The sequence below is a fragment of the Callithrix jacchus genome, chromosome 10 (genome assembly GCF_049354715.1).
Source record: "Callithrix jacchus isolate 240 chromosome 10, calJac240_pri, whole genome shotgun sequence".
Classification (NCBI taxonomy): Eukaryota; Metazoa; Chordata; class Mammalia; order Primates; family Cebidae; genus Callithrix; species Callithrix jacchus.
This window is the reverse complement of record NC_133511.1, coordinates 95911646-95935725: the sequence shown is the minus strand read 5'-3', so window position 1 is coordinate 95935725 and position 24080 is coordinate 95911646. Positions and strand designations below refer to the sequence as shown.

General features: G+C 41.0%; 2 protein-coding genes across 9 annotated transcripts in view; one reads left to right on the top strand and one right to left on the bottom strand.

The window, feature by feature from the left end:
• Positions 1-805: 805 nt before the first annotated feature.
• Positions 806-4852, bottom strand: LOC144577996 (uncharacterized). Of its 3 annotated transcripts, none has more exons than XM_078339286.1 (2): positions 4743-4852; positions 806-4347 (listed from the first exon to the last, which is right to left on the bottom strand). In XM_078339286.1, the coding sequence occupies exon 2, from the start codon at positions 2874-2876 to the stop codon at positions 2313-2315; it is 564 nt and encodes a 187-aa protein (XP_078195412.1). In that variant the 5' UTR covers positions 2877-4347; positions 4743-4852; the 3' UTR covers positions 806-2312. The 3 variants fall into 3 exon arrangements, with proteins under 3 accessions (XP_078195412.1, XP_078195411.1, XP_078195409.1); XM_078339285.1 differs by having other exon boundaries at positions 806-4536; positions 4766-4852; XM_078339283.1 differs by having other exon boundaries at positions 4766-4852.
• MPPED2 (metallophosphoesterase domain containing 2) overlaps positions 1670-24080 on the top strand; it is a 174883-nt gene continuing 152472 nt past the window's right edge. For 2 of the 6 annotated variants that reach the window (XM_078339281.1, XM_078339282.1), the window contains exons 1-3: positions 2574-2906; positions 8465-8713; positions 20925-20947. In XM_078339281.1, coding sequence (XP_078195407.1) covers positions 8586-8713; positions 20925-20947 — 151 coding nt within the window. In that variant the 5' untranslated portion in view covers positions 2574-2906; positions 8465-8585. Of the gene's footprint in view, positions 1991-2573; positions 2907-4132; positions 4851-8464; positions 8714-20924; positions 20948-24080 lie in introns of those variants that run through there. The other 4 variants (XM_035262295.2, XM_002755136.7, XM_009007863.4 and 1 more) reach the window with 4 other exon arrangements.

Here is a 24080-nt window from a genome sequence, read left to right as displayed (position 1 = left end):
TGCAGTGGGCTATAAGGAAGCATATATACCAGGTCTTTCAATGAAATCATTGGGGAAAGGGTCCAGCTTTGAATTCCACTAAAATAAAAAAATTTGTAATATTTCCTTGACTCCAATCGCAAACTTAGCATTTGATTTTCACCCTTCTTTTCTTTTCCATTATACACAATACAAGCTGAATTTAACAACGACAACAAAAAATGGAATTTATAGACTCATTTATCTTTAAAAAAGCTGCAGCTTATAGGATTTAAAATGTGATATAATGAGGTAACATTTCAAAGCTTATATGGGAGGTGGGATAGACATGGTTCACATCCATTCATTTTAAATTAAACTTTTAGTGTAGGTAGCTGTATTTGTGGCCAATATGATTTAACAAAATGCAATATGTTCAAATCCACATAAAGAGAATTATTTGAAAGGTGAGTGTCTTTTTGCTCCTGGTTTATTATTTAAAGTCGTTTTCATATCTCCAGCTTGTTAGTAGCATAATGAAAATAAAAATTCATAATCCAAATATACCTTGGTCACTATTGGATAATTGATCCATCAGCAGGTTGACTTCTTCCAGCACTGCAAATTACAATTTTAAGCCTTTTTACCTCAATTTTCCCCACTCAGTAAAATGGTATACAAATTTTCATCAACTTTGTAAAGGATCACCCGCTTGATTTTTTATGGCATTAAGTATCCTGTAAAATGTGCGGCTCAAGTAGAACACATGATTATTTACTGTCTAGGTGCACATATTTAGATTCAGAATCATGTTCAAACTAGTTTGTCTGCTTTGTTTGACTGCTAGTTGTTTTTTTTTTTTTTTTTTTAAGGAAGAAACCACAGAAATTATTTGGCTGGTGATGCTTTTTTTTTTTTTAACTGATTTAATCAGCCCAAATCAGTCTAAAAATTCAAACCATTTAGATATGAGGAATGTACTACTTAGTCACAGAGTAAGAGAAACAAAACCAAATATTTCTTCAAAAACGTGATTCTAGTCAGTGTGTGCTGATGGACTAGAAGACAAAAGAAAACAAAATTTAAAGGTGATCCTACGCCCCATCTTTGGCACCCTTTAATGTCAATGTCACTTGTTCTGATTTGTGCTGGGCAAGGAAAGACACTGTCCTTTCCACTCCAGCACATTTGACAAGGACCGACACTCTGGGCATGCTGTAAAATAAAATAAATACATTAGTAAGACCATTTCCCCTTTCATTTCAGCCTAGGCATAAGAGATGGGTTGCTTAAAATTCAAGTGCCAGGAAAGCCCACTGTAAAAGGGAAATATTTTCAAGTGAATTCCGTTTGATCTTTTTTTTATAGGGGCTCCTACAAGCCTCTCTCCCTTCCTCCCCAGACCCTGGAAACCAATTAGTCTCAGCACAGAGGCCATAGACCAGGTTGCAATGGTTCCTTTTTATTTTTAGGGGATATAATTTCAGCCAGGATGTCTAGTCAGTTGTCACATAGTAGACTTAGCATACTTTTCTCTCACACACATATACATTGGATTTCCCTTCGGAGAATGCACAGATCTTTCAGTCTGACTCCTAGAAAGGAATTAGATCTGGTTGCTGTCCCAATCTTTCAGCAATGACAATGACATAACATCACAGGGCCACCTCATCTTTCACAGACAATCCTGCCAACCAAGTTTTCTAAAAGCCTTCTCTTCCTTGTCTTCTGTCTTACAGCATTTCAGCGGCATTTCCTTTCCTTGTGTTGTTTGCATACAATTCTGAAAACCTTTTCTTCCATTTTTCAAAGTAGCAGACAAAACTGGACTAACTTTATTTTTTTAAAAAATGCTTTTGAAGTACTTATCTTTTGAGGAAATTTTTATCCAAAAGACGGAAATGGAAACAATTAGAGTCTTTGCCTCTCCTCACCTTTCTGTCCTGAACCTGCCTTAATTCACGGAGGTGAAAAAAATGATCAGCTGGGTTGGCCTTTTCTTTCTCAGCAACAACATTGCAGAGAGAAAGAGGTGAGTGTGTGTGTGTGTGTGTGTGTGTGTGTGTGTGTCTGGCGTGTTGAAAGGCTTGGGGTAAAAGGAGCACAGCTCTCTCGAAGGAAAGCCTCAGCAGATGGGAGGGAATCTAGGGTCGCCTTCCTAGGTCTGAGTGAAGTGTCCCAACCGCTCCCCTTATCCCCGCGGTGAGCCCTGCGTCCTGGAAGGGTGCCAGGACTCCTGACAGAGCCTGGCAGGTCGGTGGGTGGGGGGACCTGGGTGTTCTCCTTGCAGAACACCGTTTGAGGGAAAGCTCCCTTATTTTCTTGGGGCACCTTAGCCCGCCTCCCTTCCCCTATCATTTTTTACGCAGATCACACTCATGATGATGAACTTGCAGCTCAGCTTCCTGCCGCCTGCTTGACCCTGGAGCACTAGCAGGCTGCCGGGCCTCGCCCTCGGCTCCCTCCTCCCCTCGAAACCCTGGGGCTTCGGGGCACCGGTGGGGGTCCGAGTGGGCAGGGACTGCAGGAGGGGCGTGCAGGGGCGCGGGGTCCCGCCGGGGAGCGCGCACGGAGCGGCGCCTCGGCAGCCCTGCTTCCTGGAGCTGTGCTCCTTTGACCCCAGTGGCAGTCCCTGTCACTGCACCGCTCGCGCTCCCTCCGGCTCGCCGCGCCCTCGCTCCCTCTCCTCGCCCCCTCGCTCGCTCTCTCCCCAGATCGAGGCTGCTCGGGTCCTTTCCCCCCCGCCTCCCTCTAGTGCCGCGCCCCCTGGCCCCCAGCCCCAGCCCGCGGCGGGACCTCCAGGGTCGAAGGTTCTGGCCCGCCCGCGCCCCTCGCCGCCCCCGCGCGCCCCCAGCGCTCCTCCTGCCGGCTCGGGCCGCTCGGCGATGGATCGCCTGCTCGCCGGGCGCTGAAGGCATCCCCCGGACCCGGAGCGCAGCCCGGGAAAGGTAATCCGCCCCGGGAAGGGAGGCGGAGGGCGGGGGAGGGGGAGGAGGCGGCCGGGAGCCCGGTGCCGAGCGCGAGGGGAAGGGAAAAAAATGCACACACAAAGCGGAGCCCGGGTGAGAGGTGCCTTGTCAGAGGCGCGTGCGAGGGGCTCGGAGGCTGCGGACCCAAGCTGCCCCGGTGCCCCTGACGTCCGCACGAGCGGGCGCCTCCCGGGCAATTCGGCGCCCGGGGTGGGCTGATTTTCAACCCCTGAGCAAAAACAAATTCTTTTTTAGGAGCTGTCTTCCCTCCCACTCTCCATCCTGCGCCCCTTGTCTTCTCCCCAACCCCTGCCAGCCATCGGCCCCCAGACCTCTGGGGGTCCCCACCTCTTCGCCCCCTCCTCCGCCGGGATTTCTTAGGAGGAGAGGAGCGGGTGTCGGCGAGAAGCTGCGGCGAAAGCCAGGCGGCGGGGATGGGGGTGGGGATGAGGGCTCCGCGAGCTGTTTACTAGAAAGTCCCGGGGTGCTGTGTTCGAGCCGCCCCGGCCTAGGCCCGGGTGCATTGTGTTGGCCGGATCCTCCGGCTCCCGCGGCGGCCCGAGGCCAGGTGCAGTGACTGGGGGAAGGCGCCGCGCAGCTTTGTGCTTGGGCTGCGCCCCGCGGCCGCCCCCAGGGCCGCCCGCGCGCGCCGCTCTCGCTTGGGGCTCTTTCTCACCCGACCCCCGCGCCCCAACCTCAGTCTCCGCCGCTGCCTGGGTCTCTGCGCTCTCAGCCCGCGGGGCGACCCGGCGACCCGAGCCGGGGTCGGGGCTGGGCGAGGAAAAGTAACCGTTGCCGCCGGATTTCTTCTCTTTACAGAGACAGGAGTTTCTTTGCTATTTACATTTAACAAGGTTATCTTTGTAAAGCCTATGAATTCCGGGGTTTTGCGGCCTAGGAGGTGAAGGGGGCATTTTTCTAGAGGCTCTGGAGCTGGTTGGAATCCATCAGCAAGAAAATAAATTAAGGATGCCCCAGTGGAGTTGATTTATAGTACATCACCAGCCCCCCAACACACAAACCCCCCAAATTAAGTGCAAATGCGGGTCATGAAAAATGTGTAATTGATTTGATATGCTGCAAACAAACACAAACAGGTCAGGGGGGAAAAAACAAGCAAAAGTTTAAGTGAAAAAAGATTTCAAAAGAAGGGGAGATCCCGTGGCCTCCACACCCACTTCCAACGCTCGCTGGCTCCCTCCCTTCCTTTCTCCGCGGCTCCGGGGAAGGAGCCTGGCAGCGCCCTGGCGTAGAGCTGGGAGGCGGCGGCGGCGGCTCGGGGTTCCGGCTCCACGCTGTGGGTTCGGGGATGTCAACGCGCCCGGGAGGCTGACGTCGGGGACGTGGGGCTGTGATGCCCTAACGAGGATGGCGTGGTGTCAGAGCCGTTGGCCGCCGGTGGTCATCAATCAATCCAGACCTAGGGAAGAGGGAGAGGAAAAAGACGGGCGTCCAGCGGAGCCCGGGGCCGCGAGCGCTAGCTCTAGCAGGGCCAGCAGGAGCAGCTGCTGCGGAGGGGACTGAGGTGGCGACGGGGAACTGAGAGAGTAAGGCTCTGGTGCTCTAGGAAGGAAGGGGGAGTTGTAGCCGAGAAGAGCCGGCCGTGAGCCTGGAAGGCAGGGCGAGAGAGAGAGACAGAGACAGAGAGACAGAGAGAGAGAGAGAGAGAGAGAGAGAGAGAGAGAGAGAGAGAGAGGTGTGTGTGGTGTGTGTAGTTGATGAAGCACCCCCCCCCCACCCCGCAACTGCCCACCCTAGATTTAAAACAAACAAACCAATCCAAAGTAGAGAATTACGCGCCCCCCACCGCCCCACCTTATATAGACTCCACGAGTTACCAGAGGCTCGGGAGAAAAGTCTTGCCCTCTCTCTCCGAAAGAATGTGTCAGCCGGGTGTCCGCAGTGCTGGAGACAAGTTCAGGTGTAAGTGCGATGGGAGGGAGGGCGCTTGGTGGACAGAGCACGTGGAACTTTATGTCAGCATCCCCCCCAAAAAATCCTGGCGAAGCCCTCCGGGAAGGCGTGTAGGCATCGCTCCCAGATACAGGGATGAGTCACTGGAAGTGGGCATAAAAGAGTAGGGGCGTGAGTTAAGAACCCACTGGATCAGCGCGGCAGAGGGAGGAGAGGGCGAAATTTGGCGGATTTGGAGCAGGCAAGTTCCAAAGTCTCGCCAGGCTCGTTCGGAAGATCTTGGGGCAAGTGATTAAAATGAGCATCCTTGTTGAAAGGAGGAAACCGCGGGCTCTTTTCTCATAGGCTGTGCTGGTGGTCAGTGCACGGTTAGAGAGGTCATGAGCTGTTGCTTTGAAAGTTTGGTAAAACGGACTTCTGGTATCTAGGAGGTAGAGAGAGTTATTTAATTCCTCACCTTTCAATCCCTTCATTGCCAGCCTACTTTAAAATGTTTTCCAACTAGATTCCTGGAAAAGAATATTGCTAGTTGTACAGCTTAAAGGACAGAAGTGATTGCTGTCTAGGAAATGCAAAATGTACTCACATGATTTTTTTTTTAAAGAGAAAAATCAAACTAGTACCAGCATGACTGTTTGGCAGTGTCAGTCCCTTTTAGATTTTCTTTAGACTTCTTGATATTTCGTAGTGGGTTCCTTTGTTTTGTGGAGCAAGTATGTTGAAGTATAAAATGAAAATTTGTGAAAAGAATAGTGTTCTCATTAAATATTTTGTGTGAAAAGTTAAAGTAAGTGTGAAGAGGATGAGATGCACCAAAATCTGATCATTTGGAAAGTTTTACTGCCTAAATATACAGCTTCTTGATAGTTTTAGGCAGTGTATCTTTCTGTCTTGTTTCACGCTGTCTCCAAATTTCTCAGGTTATAGGAGGTGGTTTTGTCCATTGTCCCTTGTCCCTGAGAGAAAAAAAAAAAAAAAAAAGAAGTCTTTTCCAGGTGTTTGTGTTTAAAATTCTTAGGATATGTTCATTTGGAGATATGGGTGGGAGTGAACATAGCATTTTAAAACATAAGCCTTTTCTTGACTTGTCTGTAAAGGTGCTGGGAAAGTTTTGAAGCTCTCTGCCTCAGTCTGACATTTCCTTCAAAGGACCCTAGATTAAAGAAGATAGACACTGCAGGTGCACTGTTTCGATAAAACATTTGAAAGGGAACATGGCAAAGATGAATTCAAATGAGGTGCCAGCCACCCATTTAGCCTTTCAGAGTTACAGGGGCCTGTGCTTGCTGATGAAAAGATGTTCTATTTGTCTTACTGAGGCAAAGGTGCAAAGAGGTATAGATGTTCACTGATAGAGAAGGATGACTTTAGGATCAAGCGGATCATCTAGGAGTGCAAATTGATCAGCTGCTAAGCTCTGTCTCTTCTTAGCTTCAAATAGTAGAACTTGGGTGGGTATCATGCTGACTGCTACAAGTCATTGCATAGATGTTTAAATATTAGGTATGTATATTTTATTTCTAGGCCACATTTGCTTGGTTTAATTAGAGTGTTTACTCCAGAAATATTTAAAGTGTTTCTAGCACTGGGTGCAGAGATGGTTACTCAGAGGTCACAGTGGTCTAGACATGAATTTTATTTCCTTTGCTTCTTAATGTTCAGTATTTCACACAATAGACATTGATGGAAGAAGGAACATAAGAATTGTCAAGTAATTTTTACACCACTCTCTAATTTATGCAAACACTAAGTTCTCACAGTCTGAAAATGTGTATTTTTCCCCCTCTGTGCTTTGATGGCTAACATTCTTTTTAATGACAGTCATTTCTATAACAGGAAGATGTTTTCATTCGTATTTACTTTTCAGCGCCACGCAATTATGCAGTTTTGCGCTTCAGTAGTGTCTCGGTACTTTGTGTCTCAAAAGAGAATTACAGTACTTAGAACAGGACTGCAATTTGAAGCAGGTGTTGTGTTTTACTGTTATGCAAAATAACAGTAAAATATAATTGTGGGGGAAATTAAGGAAACAGCTGCAAACTTGGTATGAAAACTGCTACATTATGATTTGTAAGCAGTTCTTATAGATATCTTACATCAGAGGAGCGGGGCAAGATTTTAATTTAGTTAATCCTGCCAGCCTGGTTGTCTATCATCTGGCGCTTAAAAGACTCATACCTCCCATGAAGTCAGGAAAAGGAAGGCGAACCCAAAGTGACACTTTGTTCAAAATGCCAGAGCATGGGGATTCATCTCTTGGCAGTGCACTTGTACATTAGGAAAGCAGGCAAGGTGGGTGTGATTTAGCTTGCTTTGCGAATAGGAAGAAGGCAATGATTTGAGGAGAACACTCTGGAATTTCTTAGCCCTGCCAGCATATGGAGGACTACACAAGCCCCAGGTTGTAAAATAATAAAATAAATGGCCTATGGCAGGCCATCTGCCTTTTGCTCGATATTTAAGGTGTTTCATGCCAAATTTAAATCTAATCTTATTATTCTAAATATTTTTATTTGAAATAGCAGCTAAGATTCTCAGAGCTTAATGGTGCACACGGCAAACCTCTTCTGATTTGGAGCACTTAAAGTAAGAGCATGGGTTACCTAAGGGTTATTCAAGGAGTGTACTACGGCTTCTTGTCTACCGCACTGATCCATTTCAACAACTTGGACATGAGAATTTGCTTTCCTCAGCCTTTGCACACCCACCATAAAAATAGCTATCTTTATTTCTCAACCCAGTGTAGCAAATAATATATTGACATTTATGAAAAAATCAGAACTAATGGAATTTTTTTAAAAATGAAACCAACTACTGAGAATTATGTTGCACCAAGAATGAAGTGGCAGATGTAATGGCCACCCTCCTTTACCGCTTCATTGGGGCTTGAAGAGGGGAGGTAATGAATACATTCGAAGTGGTGGTCCAGACCTGGAGGTGTTTGGCTTTTCCCAGAGTGACTGGAGTGTTTAAAGAAATGACACTACATTTAACAAGAAGGATTTGCCTTACCATAAGGTTCTGGGCCAGAGAAGAATGCCGAGCATTGCCTACCTATGTATTCTGGGAGCTGCTTGTGAAAGGAGAAAATATGTGTAATGTGTGGGTATTATGTGCGTATTATAGTTATACACGTGTATTTGTTATAAGCACGACATTTTAAATTCTTATCTGTCGTTGTGTTATATGGCTGTTTTAAACACGGAGGTTTCAAATCATTATGCGACACCAACTTTGTAAAGACCAAACATTCCAATTAGCAGGAAAGGTTTGGAAGATTTTTCACTTTGAGCACAAACCATGTATAGTCAGAAACCATGGCAACTGTAGATATGCCCCTTCCGTAATTCACGTTAAGTGCCATAATTATAATTAAAGAGGAAATCTTAGTTTGAAGTCCATTGAGATGATTTGCTAGCACCCGGCAATGATGTATAGAGTGTAATATCTGCTTTGAAGTGCACGAAGGGAAGAGAGTTGGGAACAGTTGTATCCATGAACCAACAACACATATTCAGATTTTCCCTGAACTAGTTTCACGTCTAGATGTCAAATTTAATGTCTCTCAGAACACCTTATTTCTCTTTGTTCTTATTTTACATACGTATTTTTTTTTCTTTCAGAAATGCACAGCGGTATTGATGAGTAGATCCTTGGATTCAGAGGTTGGCTGAAACGCACCATGCCTGCTTCCATCTTTTGCTCTGTAAAGTTGTGAATTGCTCATGCCTATAGGGAGGAAGGATGGCACATGGGATTCCTTCTCAAGGCAAAGTTACTGTAACAGTGGATGAGTACAGCTCAAACCCCACCCAAGCATTCACACACTACAACATCAACCAGAGCAGATTCCAGCCTCCACATGTACATATGTAAGTATTGCTCATGAACTTAACAGAATTAGCAATCAAGAAAGTAGAAAAAAAGAAAAGCACTGACTACTGACTTCTGCTAGGGAGAATAAAAGGTAAACGATTTACAAATCAGATGGGTATCTGTGGTTTCAAACACAGCTCAGGAGGAATCCTGTACATCTGTGTAGCATTGCAAGTTTTTAGAGCACTTTCAACCACAATTTGACATCAGATCTTCAGAGCCGCTGAGGGCTGGCGGTTGGTTGCTCATATTTATGGATAAGAACAGTAAAGAACAGAGAGATTAGTGTATTTGCAATACCACACAGCAAATTTGCCTGAGACTCCTGACCTCTAGTTCAATTTGCTTTACATTGTATTGCTAGCCTTCATTCTGAAATATTTCTTTAAAATTTCTGTAGATTTTTTTTTCCCACACCTCACCCCACTACCCCTTTACATTCAGCTGGGAAATAGGCCTAATTGGGACTAATTGTCCAGCTACTGCTAGATCCATTGTCTTCCCTGTTGCTGGTGAAACGTGTGCTGCATGCTTCAGGACTCCAACAATGTGGGGAACAAAGGAATAAGGGACAGTGGAACAGTTGGTTCCAGGAATTGTACTTTTCTCTCACTCCCTAATACTATTTAAGTCATGTCGAGGTTTAGACTGTTTAAGGAACAAAGTGTGGCAGAAACCCAGAGGCAAGGATTTTGCAGCACCTGGTTGCACATCAACTTCTTTTCTGGTCCTCTGCTACAGGATGTGCTGGTCTTTCAGCAGAAAGGAGCAAAAGGTCACCATCTCTCTTGTTTATTCAAGGCCTGGTGCTCATTCTCTATGAGACCCTCCCAATCATGAGTCTTTCATAGTAGGACTAAACCTCTTTGAAAACTATTGTATGGTCAAGATAGAAAGGAGGTTAAGGCTCTGTTGACTGTTTTTACCACTCCTGGAAGAATTGAACTCGGGGCATGTCCAAGTCACAAGCTCTTTTTTTAGTAATTGTTTTATGTGAGCATTAAAAAAAAATAGTAGGACACCCTAAACACACACAAACCCCTTGAAATTTAGAAACACTAACCAGACAAAAGGGTCTTTGCCTTGACTGCCTGGATATTAGTGTAAATACTAGGATGTTGCTTTGCAAGTATATTCTGGAGAGCAACTCAGTTACCTATGATGAGATATCTCTGCAAAGCAGCCATTCTAAAACTGCATGCTTGAGTGACAAAAAAAGGTAAAAGAAAAACAGTTCTTGTAAGTCGTTAGTGCTCAATTATTTCTAAGAACTTCATACTTTCTTTAAATGAAAATATATTCGTGATTATGAAGGATTCCTAACATGATTTTAAGGTAAAAGTTTTAAGATGGATAAAATTTTTCTAAGTGAACAATAAATATATGTTCAATTAAAGTATTCTTTTTATTCTACTGTTTTTATTTATTTGTTTTTCTTCAAATATGCTGCAGTATTTGTGTAAGCTGTATTTTAGAATAGCTTCAGCTCTGTTTTGCTGTTTTGTTTTTTGTTTTTTTTTAATTAAAGAACTACAAGAAATTTTGTAGGTGCTGTTTCCATTCAGGCAAAAGAAAGTGTGTTTTGCTCAGATTCCTTGGAAAATGACTGCTGGGGAACCTCAGCTTAGTCTTCAAGTCTGCAGATATCTCCTCACTTGTTCTTGGCCTTAAGATTCCACTGGCAAACTGTGAATGCACAGAGATATTTTAAAAATCGTGTAACTTTAAAGCTGATCTGCTTACATTTAGCCATAACAAATTTGAAGATCAAATTATGCCTCTTTTGAAAAAAAATGGTTTGAAAATGGGGCAACTTAGACAGCTGTGTAGTGCTTTCACCAGACTTCTAATCTTGGAATAGAGGACTCCGCTGCAGGCTAGTTCCAGTGTGCCTTTTCCCTTTTATTGTCAGTGAGGGCTTCCCACCTGAACCCTCTGCTCCAGCCACACAGTTTTGTTCCCCGTCATCTGAGCACCCTTTAGCCCCTTCCATCTTGGTGCCATTGTCATCACTATTTCTCATAGCTCTAACATACTTACACTCTGCTCATCAAATGCCTCAAAGCCAGTTTAGGTCCCTCCACTTAAGCCTTTTCTACCTGTCCCTTTCCAATCTAAAATGACTGGGCCTGCCCAAGTTACTTGGCTACACTTTATACCACCTCCATTATTATTTTTCTTTATCTGTTTATCTACTTACCTTCCTCTCTATCTATCTGCCCTCTAACTCTTATTCTTACCTACATTTTGTACTTAAAGGAGGGCTTATTCTTCTGAGCAGGTGACAGATGCTTGAAAACACTTGGCTGATTCATCAATTGATTTGGTTATGCATTGAATAGAGAGATTGGATTGATGCTTGGAGATTTTCACTGGAATTTTTCTGTCAGACATTTTGAATGTTTGAATGATGGTACGTATTGTTAGGAGGCTGGCTCACCTTTTCCTTGGCTTCACTCTTTCTTGCTTGCGAACATGGCATTGTTTTGTAGGTCTGACGACCTCACACAGTGACTGGCCTATAGCAGGTAGTCAGAGATCTTGGTTGAATGCAATCATGTCATATTTCTGTTATGTTAAGAAAAAAAAAAATTGGCCTTAATCTAAATAGAAACTTTAGTTTACTGGAAAATAATCTATACAGTATTTAGTCTAAAATTTCAGTTTTTCTGAAAATTTCAACATGTCATGGCAGAAATTTCCTCCTCTCCCGTAGGTAAAGATACTTTGTCTCTTCCACTTGTGTAGTTGCTCATTTATTTTGCATGGGATTTTTAAATTATTTGCTTTCTTTTTTCACTTATACTTGAGATCTCTGAAGACCCCTGGCAGATCACCTGGATTATAGTTAAAATCCCCAACCCTTTAATGATGTCTCATTTCTTTCTTACAGCCTTGTGGTGGTAGTTGGTTTTTTTTCACATTAATTAGGAAGAGCTCACTTCCCATTTAATTCAGTTCATCTCAGCTCAGCTTTTTGACTAACAAATTTTCTTTTCCAAGTCTCAGTTTACTTACCTGTAAACATTTGCACCAAATAATAGTTAAGGATTTTTTTTAGCTCTGACTTGCTAAGATTAAGATTGTGGTTAAGATAATGTTTATTTGCAAAGCAGTGCTATGAAGGAAACAAAGATAAATAAGACCCAGTCCTCATCTTCATGAAGCTCATTGCTGATTTCAGAACTGATGCTTCAGACAGCTTTATGAAGCATTGGTTTAGTTTTCGTCTTTGAGTTCTCACAGGATTACTATCAAGCTCTCTAAGAATGACTGGCTTGAATCTCTGCTTGTTACATAGGGAAGATTTTTTTTTTAAAGAAAGCAATCCTGTATGACCTTGGGAAAGAAAATTAAAGCACAGCTGGAGGTGGCAGAGCAAAATTTAACCTAGCATTTGTGTGCCTCACTTACCCAGACTCTTGAACGTACTAATAGATGTGATGATTGAAACCCAGCAATTAACAGGCTTCATTTCTCCACAACCCCTTCATCTTTTGCAAGCAGAATGATAAGAAAATTATTTAGTATTTTAAATGATGGTGGGAGGAGGTACTGAAGAAACCAATGTAGGTCTGAAAACACCATAAAGAATTTGTATGCGTTTCTTGATCTGAGGCCTAATCAAATGTTAGGAAACTTTATTAGTAGGGTATCCAGCCATCTCGCTTTTAGCATTGAAAGCCCTGTGTTATTGGAACACCTCAGCCCCATGAAAATCAGGACAATAGGATACCCTACTGAGGATAATTCCTCATCTTTTTCTTTAAGGATTGACAAGTAGGGAGCTCAAATCAAGTTTTGTTTTCGGTTTTAGCCACTTTGCTTGTCTGTGCCTTCTGTTATTAATACCCCTCAAATCTTATTCTGTGCTTGTTCTTTTACCCTTGTTCTATGAGGCAGGATAGCCTGGTGGTCAGCATCACCTGTGGAATCAGATTATTGGATTTAAAATTTGCTTGCACCACTGACTAGCTGTGTAACCAAGTGTAGAGAAATGTTCTAACTTTCCTATGTTTTTGTTTTCATCTGTAAAATCTGCACCATAAAAGTAGTACCTATCTCAAAAGGCTGTGAAGGGTGAAAGGATAAAACAGTATTATATGTTAATGTTTATATATAATCTATGCTCAATAAGTGCCAACTGTTGATTAGTAATTAATTAATAATTGTTTCATTGATTCTGGGTTTTTAATTTTAAACTGCCAATTCATTCTGAAAAGCAGTGGAATGTAAATAAATGAGTAAATAAAGTCATTGCTAAATTTTGTCCTTTCTTCCTCAAGGAGCCATGAACAGCAAAGAGTCATGGAATCTTTTCTAGGTGGGATTTTGGTTTGTCAGGGTTGAGAAGTGTCCTGGTTTAGTGCCTGTCAAGATTATAAACAGCCTAGGAGTGGCTCATCCACCTCCAGTTACTCCATGGGAGTGGCAATCCCAAGTGGGGATGGAATCTTGTGAGCGGAGTGCTGACTGGTTGCTCTCTGTGGAATCACAGCGGCCTTCCTCCACTTGAGCTGGACCTGGGTTCTCTGTACCTCATTCAGTTTCTTAGACTTCCCACCTCTATATGTGGTTAACACAGAAACATCAAGAGTTAACTCTACATAACCAGGATTGAGTGCAAAAGGCACTGCTTGGGCTAGGGAATGAGGACAATATACGCATGGTAGCGTATATTGAGAATGTGGCCTGAAATCTGAGATCTGTATACAAATGTTGATCCTGCCAGTTACTGGCCTGGCTGGGTGATGATGGAAAAATTGCTGAACCTGTCTTTTCATCTGTAAAATAGGTTTAATGACCCTTTAATATGGTTGTGAGCATTAAATGAGATGATAACCAATGACATATAGTGCCCAAAAGATACCACTTGATAAATAGATCCTATGATAATATTTATGGTATAGTCTACTAGCAGATGAGCCTGTTAACATTTTCCTTTCTAAACTACTTGGTTGTATGAAACCTGACAAGTTCAACTGGTATTGTTGTTATATTGTGTAGTATCTGCCAGTGTTGCTTGGGTATCACTAATAAAAAAGAAAGATCTGTAGCTTTTAGGGTATCTGAGTGATAATTTCATGCCAAAGTATTCTAAGATTTTGTTTGTCTGATCTGAGATTTTATTCTTATTCAGTTCAAAAATGTGGTGGGAAGTAAATTATCTTTTAGTTTTGTATTAGATATCCTTTTGTACAAAAGCAAAGTTACAGAAGAGTGTTATAGAAAAGGTGTCTTTTGGCTGAATAACTATATAAAAATGTGTGGAAGGATAAATAACATTACTGGTGATTATTTAGGGAATACCTTTCGAAATGAATTTGCAGTTGGGAGTGTTGGATAATGGCCTTTTACTTTTAATTTCTTATACTTTTCTATAATTTAAATTATTTCTTTTTTTAAATTTGAATTATTTCTATAATAAGTAACACTTTTATGACAAAAATTATTTTAAAAGATGATAAAAAACATGATTTGTCTCCAAGTCCTTATGCTTTGCCTGTAAGATTTGCTGTAAAGTCTTGCTCTGATGCCAATCTTCTATTTTCTTTTGTCCTCACTTCTTTGGGTAGAACATTCTTCTATTTTATATTATAATCAAGGAATAGACCAAAGGCTGTTCATTGGTTTAGCATAACTTAACTTGCTCAGGTGTGGGAAGATGAGAACAGTGTTGCCTCCTTCATCGTCTTGTAACTGATTGGAAATTTTTTAAAAAGTATGGTCATGTGTCACTTAATGACAGGGATACATTCTGAGAAATGTATCTTCCAGACAATTTCATCTTTGTGCATCTAAACATGTCTAAACATAGAAAAGGTACAAGAAGGATAGGGTATCCCCATAAACACATGAGTAATAAGCTATACCACAATGACATTATGACAGCTAGTATCATTGGGTGACAGAAAATTTTCAACTGCATTGTAATCTTATGGGACCACCTTCACATATGTGGTCTGTCATTGACCAAAATGTCATTATGCAGCATATGACTATATTTTCAAATCAAATTGGGGAAGCCAAAAAAGTATACAGAAGTAGTCTTCTTGACAGTGTTTCAGGGAATCTGCATTCTAGTCCTCTCGTGGTCAGTAATCAACTCTGTGATCTTTAGCAAACAGGGCCTCTCTGAATTTCAGGTTCCATACCAGCCAATAGACTTGATGGCCTTAGCATCATCTCTTCTCATTTGAACAGTCCAGGATTTCTCGTATTCCTTACCTTTATTTTTGTCTATGCAAAATTAGAACACAAATCCCACATCATTTGTGATATTCTGTAGGGAAAGAATAGAATAGAGACATCATTGGGATATGGTGGTGAGAGAAGAGAAATGACCCCTAACACTCACACAGAAGAAAAGTCCTATCAGTGGATGAAGGCATACATGTCTGGGACTCTGGAAAATTGCCCTTACTAACAAGGTAGAAACTTATTTTGTTACAGAGTCAGGCTGCATTTGCTATTTTAAAAAAAATCTAAACCTATACTTCTTTGTTGGTAAGGCACTTTCTCATTTTAATTATAGATTCATCACTGTCCTGCACATTAGCATGGCCATGATTTGCAAAATATTTTCGATCTAAAATTCATTGTAGAAATGCTGAATGGCTCTTTTAGTTTGCACTTTATATATAAACACTGGGCATTTTTATTTTCTCTTATTTATTTTTAAAAATAAGTTATTTCATCTTTGTGCAAACATCACAGAGTATATTTACACAAACCTAGATGGTATAACCTACTATACACCTAGGTATACAGTACAGCCTATTGCTCCTAGGCAGTAATGAAATAGGTAGTTTGTGTTTGTGACATACTTGATTTTGATTCTGAGCATTTAAAGTTTCAGAAGATGAGATTTTTAAGATGTAGAAACAAAGCTAATGCTGCTGAGTTTACTGCATCCTGTATAGCAAACTCTAGGTAATTCTGAACTGTTTCCAAAAAGGAGAAGCTTACTAAGTCTCGGAAGATCTATTCATCTGTTTGTTTTCCTTCTTTTTCAGTATTTCCTTAGCTCTTTCCTTCCCATATCTTTTTCCCTTTTAGACTTTCATAGCACACTGGAAACTAGATGTTTAAGTAGATATCCTAGCATGGTTAGACTGTTATTTCAATATCAGTATAGACAAAACTGCCATACTTTTGCAGACCACCACTTTTTCAGACTACCAAAAAAGTATGCTTTTTAAAAAAAATATCTAAAAAGTACACTTAGAGGCTTTTTCTGTGTGGAAACACTAACTGCAAAAAGGAAACTCTCTTGGATTTATTGGCTCTTGCAGTATTTGGGTCTGCATATTTTTGTTCTGTTTTGCTTTGAAGATTGGTTTTATTCAATTTCTGTTTCTGTAGAAGGGACAAAAAATATGTAAATAAGAAAATGCATTTTTGCAGATTTTTTTTTCTTCTTTACCACAAATCAAGAATATACGCTACTCTAGTTGATTTACATTTTTGTGTTGGTTTTTATCAAGCCTCAGACCTGTTAAAACTAGTTTAAAAAAAAACAAAAAGAAAAAAACAGTTAACAGCATCATGGAAGATAGCAAGCAGATAACTTTTTCACACTTGATAGTACTTAGCTTTAAAATTCTAAGTCAGAATTAGACCATTACTGAAGTTCCTCTGTTGCTAGTGGCTTACTTAAAAGACTGCAGGACTCTACATAAAAACATGGGCTCTACTGAAACTCACTTATTTCTTTGTACAGACTGTCTCTGAAACCTTCCAGCTCAAAGATTTGATAATTCTTCGATTGGAAAAATATCCTTTCCTGTCTTGCTGTGGGCTTTTTGGCATTTATACTGATTGGCTAAGAAAAGTGGCTTACTTGTGGTATTTGACTTTAGGTATTTGGACCAAAGACCAAGTTTCAAACCTTGTACATATTTGTACACTTAGTTTAAAATATGTTTTGAACAAAGACTTTAAACTGGAATCAAGAAAAAATGAAATCTGCCACCAGCTAAGCAATCTCAGCGTGTTTCCCTAATTTCCTGAAAGAGTTAGCCGTCTGCTATGACATAGCATTTTACTAGCTCCATTTAAGTCCTGAGTTTCAGAAAATTTTTCTCCAGTTTGTTTTATTTTGGTTTGCCTGGAGACTTCAAAGATAACTATCGAAGCCTATCAAACTGTATTCGATTTTTTAATCATAAAAATCATACCTATTACTCTTAGCACCTTTTATTTAATACATTCTAAATCTAAGAATAATATGACTTTTAAGTACTGGTTCTGCTTGGGTGGTGCTATGGTTTGAGTATTTGTGTCCCTCTAGAATGCATATTTTGTAATTCTAACTCCCAAGGTGATGGTACTAGGAGGTGAGGCCGTTCAGAGGTGATTTTTTCATGAGGATGGAGCCCTTATAAAAGAGGCCCCAGAGTAACCCCTTGTTCTTCTTTCATATGAGGTTACAGTGAAAAGATGCCTGCCTATAAGCTGGGAATTGGGCCATCAGCAGACACTGAATCTGCCTTGATCTTGGACTTTCTAATCTCCAGAATTGTGCGAGATAAATGCATGTGGTTTGTAAGGTACCCAGCCTATGCTATTTTGTTATGGCATCTCTAACAGCCCAAGGCAGGTAGGCAGGTAATATAATGGGAAGATTAATTTTGTACAGGGAAGAAGAGGAGAAATGGGGGTATTTATGAAGGAGAGAGGGAGAAAACAGGAGGGAATATCTAGCAGATGTATTTGTGAGATCATAACTCTTTCTTGGCAGTTATGATGTCCTGGTCTTGGGCTTGACTTTAGCTAGGAGCAGGTCAGTATCCCTAGACTTCATCAACACGGGGATGAGACAAACTTGCACCTTAGCTTTCTAGGGTACACATGCTGGCTCAATATACCAATGAATCTAACATATGAAAAATTAGGATAGCAATTTTTGATACTTTGACCTATGTTGATCTCTGAGAAAGAAAAAAATTTTGGGGTAATTCGAAACTTTTAGGCTTGCATTTCAGTATTTAAAAAAAAAATCATTTGACAAATAGTGAACTCTGAACTGGCTTTCGAGAAATGTAAGAATATCTGAAGTTGTGATTTCCCAAGGTTCACCATCTGTTAGTATCTAGGAGACTCACCATATGTTGTGCTCAAATTCTGACTTTTACAGGTTAACTTGTTTTCACTTTGTTCTTCACCCCTACATTTTGGGCACAGCTGGTCGCATTGAAACCTATCTTGACTCAATAAACTTAGAGAAAAGAATGGGGAGGGGTGAGTCTTTGGGAAGAACAAACAGACTAGGAGGTGTTAACTCCTAAAGGATATTAATTCTTCCATAATGCAGTTCAAAGAGTCTAATGCTTCCTTCATGTAAAATACATGTAAAGGCTTGGGTATCCTGTTTGGTACAGTAGTGTGAGTCCTGTTCCAACCACTCTTGCAACTGACTCTCCTGAGAATTCGGAAGGGAAATAATAACCCGGTGGGAGCTGTTTGCTCCACCTTATCTCCCTCGGTGGTGGTGGATGGCTCCTCTGTTTCGAATCTCTCCATCTCGACCCCACCACAATGTTAATGGCTGTCGGCACGCTCCACTGTTTATCTTGGAATTTGATCGCATCATCTTGGCAACCAAACTGGGACCTTTACCGCTCAGATTGTTTGTCATTTGTTGTTAATTATCTGTTGCTATAAATTCTGCACTTTGAGAAAAAAGAGAATGTTTTGAAATATTTCCTCCAACATGTAAGTGGAGATTCATTTTCTGTGGACAAAAGAGAACAAAAAAAAAAAAATGAGCCCTTTTGGGAACTGGTTTTAGGGAAATCAAGGGTCCTGATTTTTCAGACGGGCTCTAATGTAGCCAGGATTTGCACTGAAAGAATCTTTGCAATTCAACAATGGTCTAATACAGATCATTAGTGACACGTACCCCCCGTTGGAGGGAAAACTAATTTAACTTTATATAAGGGGTTTTGCTTTTTATCCCAATCTCTGTATGCCATTATTGTGTGTGTGTTTTTATAATGCTAGGGCCTGTTCCCTTCAGCCACTTCCTCTATTTTAAAGATTATTAAGACAAAGCAGTCTAGAGTGAGAAGTAGCTTCTGCCTGCCTGTCTTTATGAGGTGTTTACTTTGTCAAGTGTAGAATTAAAATGAGCTTTCTAGTCATTAGTGGATTTTAGTCCTGGTCTCACACTCTGCAGGGAGGGTCCTGCTATGTTATAAACAGATAGCACTGTTTTTGCAAGGTGCTGTACCACAGGCTGCAGGAGCTATGGTTGAGCTTAATATCTTAATAAAGCGGTAAACAGAAGAACGTGAAGGAGAGAGAGAGAGGGAAAGAATGAAGATTTGTATTTTAGAGGGGAGCATTTGGGAATAGAGTGACTGTTGCTTAGCAAAAATCTGGGCACAGTTAAAGTGTTAAAAAAAAAATGAAGTCATTTGAGAGGTTCTATAAAGAAAAAAAAGTATACCCAGAACTACTACTAGTGTCTTATCTTTATAGTGGGGATCATAATCATATATGCTTCAAAAAGCAATGGTGAGGGTTATAGAAGAAATGCTTAGTGCCCAGTAAAGCACTTAGTACAGTATCTAAATGCTCCATGTATGGTGGCTATTACTGTTAATAACACAGTGTATCATTATTGCTTCTAAAACATTAACATGAGCTTCTGCAGCTGTAATAGTGATATATAGTCCATCATCACTATAACTTTTTTCGTGCCTTTAAGTTTGGTGTGTCTGTTTTATTGTTGTCAAGAAGTTTTTAGGGTTTTGCTGTCTTCCAAGGGAGACACAGGAAGGGAGGGACTGAGTCTCTGTTAACGTGATAGCCAGGGGCAGAGACTTAATAAACACTTAGCTCTCTGCCTGCTGCCTGGGACAGTGTAACTCTCAGTGATATGTGTTTTACTGGAGTTGTGGAATTTGCTTGGGCGAAAATGTTCTCAGGTTTATAGGGATTCACGATAATAGTGTCGTCCCTGAAGTAAAGTACCTCTCTAAATATTCCACTTTCACTATCCTTTTATGTCTTCTCTCTCAGTGTTTTTGAAAGGGGGCAGGATAGGTGCTTGACCACTACTTTAGAATACAGATTATAATCAGACCTTAGGATTAAGAAATGAGTAGTAAATGTATTAAATTAGTGACTTAGTAACTATTTGAGTATGAGAATAAGAAACTGGAGGGAGGAGATTGGGAGCTGGAAAAAAGCACCTTTTGATTGCTCTGGGGGAGGCTGGGAAAAAGGATTTAACACTTTGGATTTTTTAGCAGCCATTAAAACTCTGGTGGGATCAGATTACTTGACTGCACATCTGAAACATGAAACTCTTGCCCTAAACCTAGCAATTGAGTTCAGCTCAAAATTCTAGGCCTCCCCCTAAGACTGGCCTCTGGGTAAGCCTCATTGTTGACTGCAAAATGATTTCCTTTGAGAGGAGCAAGACTACAGTGAGGTTTTTATGGCCAATTTAGTCTGTGCATTGGTGCCAGCCAGACTTTTGGCAAGAGTTAGTGCCAACTTTGGTGATCTGTCCACCGAATTTTTCCCAAAGTCTTCAAAACCGTCTGGATCGAGTGCTGATATTGAAGGAAAGATGCATTATAAGTCCAGCTTTCTAGGCACACTTCCTGTATTTTTTATTTTTTCAAGTAGAGAGATACTGAGAGATGTTGTAGAGCAACAGGCTGATCCGTGGCTGTAAACTTAGAGCCACAAAAGAAAATTGAAAGTCTTCTTCCCTAAACACTGTTTTATCTCTCTGGCTTTGCCACATTTTTAGGGAGCCTTTATCCTTCTCTCTGGATTATGTGTCCCTTTATACATAGTCCCAGAACCTGTGAGTGGTACTGTCCTTGGGTAGCACTTAATCATAAATATATTCTCGAATTGTTTGTGAAATGTCTATATTCCACTGGGATATAAGCTCTGTGAGGAAAATGACCTTATCTTTTTCTTTTCATTTGTTTTTTGCTGTCTGTATTCACAACACCTATCACAAAGCTAGGCATGTTCTGGATACTCTATAAACACCTGTTGAATGAATGAATGAATGAAAACTGAGTTTACAAGGATTCAAGTGGTTAACATGTGCTTCCCCAAGAAGCAAAGACTGCCTTGTAATCACTCATTCATTTTGAGAATATGTATGTAGACTTGAGGAGGGTGTACTTGGCTTTAAAAAGGATAACTTATGTAAGTCTCCCATGTTTTTTTCAGGATGGAGCTGGATGAAGCTCAGAGTGAGTATTTCTGATACTCGTACACTAATGCTGTCATCTCTGCCTTCAGTTGACTTTTGCTTTGACAGTAGTAAACTCTCATTTCTAACATAGGAAAAAATATCAAAGCTTCCACTGTCAATTTGACCCTAGAGATTTGGGTTTTTTATATTGTTCTCTAAAAATGGAGGCATTGGAAAGTATATTGTTTTAACTATTTGTAAAATGCTCATTTATTGATCCTATTTGGAGTCAACAATTATTGGTTAGAAGCATGAAATTAATTAAGATACATTTCAGCCCACTTACCTGGAGCCTGACTGACAACTGCTCCTAATATGTGGAGTTTACTTGAAATGAAGACCATGAAAATGGGTCATCTGTCATCATGGGAATTGTGCATTTTGAATAAGACAAACCAATTTTTATTTCGTACTCTGATATCTAATGACTTTACAATGGTTTTTTTTTTCAAAGTAAACTTAAAATTTTTATAGAACAACTTTTTTGACAAAAATCTGTGATTTGGGTTAAATACAGATAACACAGTCAAATATATGGTATGACATTGATTGAATATCTTTCTTAAAAACCTTGACTGAAAGGTAAAACAAAGGAAATATAAAGTAAGTATGCAGCGGAATTCTAATTATGGGTGACTGAACTATAAACTCCTTGAAAACCAAATGATCAGAAAAAGATCCTGCTGTAAAGTGCCAGGCTTAAGAAAATTTTAGATGGAGCAGAAATTAAAAGAGGGAAGATCCTAAGAAAGAGAAGTCTGCATCGCAAGCACTTTTGGGGCAGGAAGTTTTTAATTTAGATAACTGACTTCAGGTTTCTCTGTAACTTTCTCTGTGGCTGTGTCTACTAAAGAAGGTATTGTATAATTAGACTTTCTAGAGATGCCCTTTGGCTGAAGACCTAATTGAGTCTCTGGACTTGGGTGCAGGGTTAGAGCTAGAGAAGTTTTTGCCCTGCAGGTAAAGGCACTTTGATGGACCTGCCTCTTTGATAAGTACCTGTAGGGCTGGCAGTGACATTGTTTAGGTAAAGTATGGTTTAGTAATTGAGGAGTCAGTGCTCCTTAGTATATGAAAATCTTTCTTTAAAATAGGGAAGACACCAAAATCCACATACGCAATTTAAATGAGCCTGTATTCTGCATTATAAATATGCACCGGATGCCAAGTAGAAAACCGGAACAATCTCTCAGGATGCTGTTAGGGCCAAGCGGAATCTCATTAGGGACAGCTTCAAAGATCAGTTCCTCGTGTCCATAAAAACAAGTGTAAATTATCTGGTGCGCGCCTGCTGTTAGCAGTTGCGGTGTTGCATTATGCATGATTCAAGACTGCACAGGGGAGACACAGGCTGCACGGAGTTCCACAATATATGTGGGGATTTCTCTACCCATTTTTTCTTTTTGGTGCTGAGTCCTACATTTTGGAAATTTATTGGTGTGTTTCAGTTAATGGAGGGTGCCATATATAACCCGCTCCTACATTTTTGATGAATTGGAGTCAGTTCAGAGAGGGATGCTAAGGTTCCGAACTGTTTACATGAATAGCCACGCTACTCAGATTTATGTATCTTGTTTGCTCACACATGGAGTCAGATTAGGGGGGCATGAATGCATTCCATGCACATAGACTTGAGTGCATTTGTTTCAAGTACTCTCTTGCTCATTTTGGTCTCTTGGTTAGATTTTTAAAACAAATGTGAATGCTCAGTAAATTAAGAAAATGTAGTTGAGTTTAACCTGTAAGGCTTCAATAAATAGTTTTGAAATAAATGCCTAAGGATCTGGAAATATATTTCTGGGCTTTATTGCCCGAGGAGACAGGGTAGCAATACAGTGTTTAAGAACATGGTTTCCAGAAGCAGACTGCCAAAGTCTGAATATTGGTCTGCCTCTTACTATCTGGTTGACTATAGTCGAGTTACTTGATCTCTCTGAGTTCTCTTTAATAAATGAGGGAAGCAATTAGTACCTTTCTCAAAGAGCTGTTGCAAAGGCTAAATCAACTGTTTTAGGTATAGTACCTACAAAGTTTTCTGGGCGTTTTGTAAGTTCTATGGAAGTGTTTTATTTTGGTGTTATCATCATTATTAGAGGTGGAAGACCTTCCAGTGCAGCTGGGCATGACTAGGTACAGAACACTCAGAGCCTGAATTTATAAGCATATGTGTGCTTGAGTGGGTAGATATACATGAAGGCTGAGGGCAGGCAAAGTCAGGGAATGATTACCTTGGAGTCAATTAGAAGAAGTCACTAAAAATACAAAATGCTTAGTAGATGTGTACCTTGCCAGCCCAGGTGACTCAGGGACATAAACATAAGATCTTGAGAAAAGGTTATGTCAGAGTATCAAGAGAGAGTTAGCTTTCCTCTAGCCAGAGTAGAAGAAAGGGTTTGCCAATTTCCTTTTCCTAGCTGTTTCTCAAGGCCTTTTCCCAGAAAAAAGAAGCATGTGGGAGAAAGATCAAAAGGTCAGCCTTACACAGTGTCACATGACTTAAATCCATCAATTTCCCAGTACTAGTTACCTCCATTTTGAAATTTACATTTGCTCCTATAAGGGGATAGCTACACATAGCAATATTGCCCTTTCTAGACTGGAAGCCCTATATGGGCAGGATTGATGCTGGCTGATCTTGAATCCTCTGCGTTGTCCCTGGGCTCAGTAACAAATTCATCTTGGACAAATCAATAAATAGTCTTCAATATGTATTTCTCCTGTCATTTTGTCCTCACAGTGAATTCTCTCTGAACTCAAAATCTCCCCACCCTCTTTAGAGTCACCCCTACTACTAACATGCTCACCCAAGTACTAGTTAATGGCCTACTGTGCTTGCTCCAGTGTTCCTCCTTTCAGTTTGCTGAAATTGCCCCTGCCATCTCCTGTCCCTCACTCATCAATACTTTAAGAATGGTTTGCTGGGAACTCATATTTTGGCACTGATTGAGGCTGCCTTGGGTATTCTGTAGACCTTTAATACTTTTACTTGGAAATGAGAAACTCACTCTAAAATATTTGAATAAGGGAAAGACTTTGGCTTGATGAGGATCTTGCAAACTATCTACAGCAGAGATTCCCAACCCCTGGGGCCATGGATCTTACCAGTCCCTAGCCTGCTGGGTGCTGGGATA

What these genes read in the sequence shown, in the direction of transcription:
- LOC144577996 (XM_078339286.1), bottom strand. Translation starts at nt 2,876, where the DNA reads ATGCCTTCAGCGCCCGGCGAGCAGGCGATCCATCGCCGAGCGGCCCGA.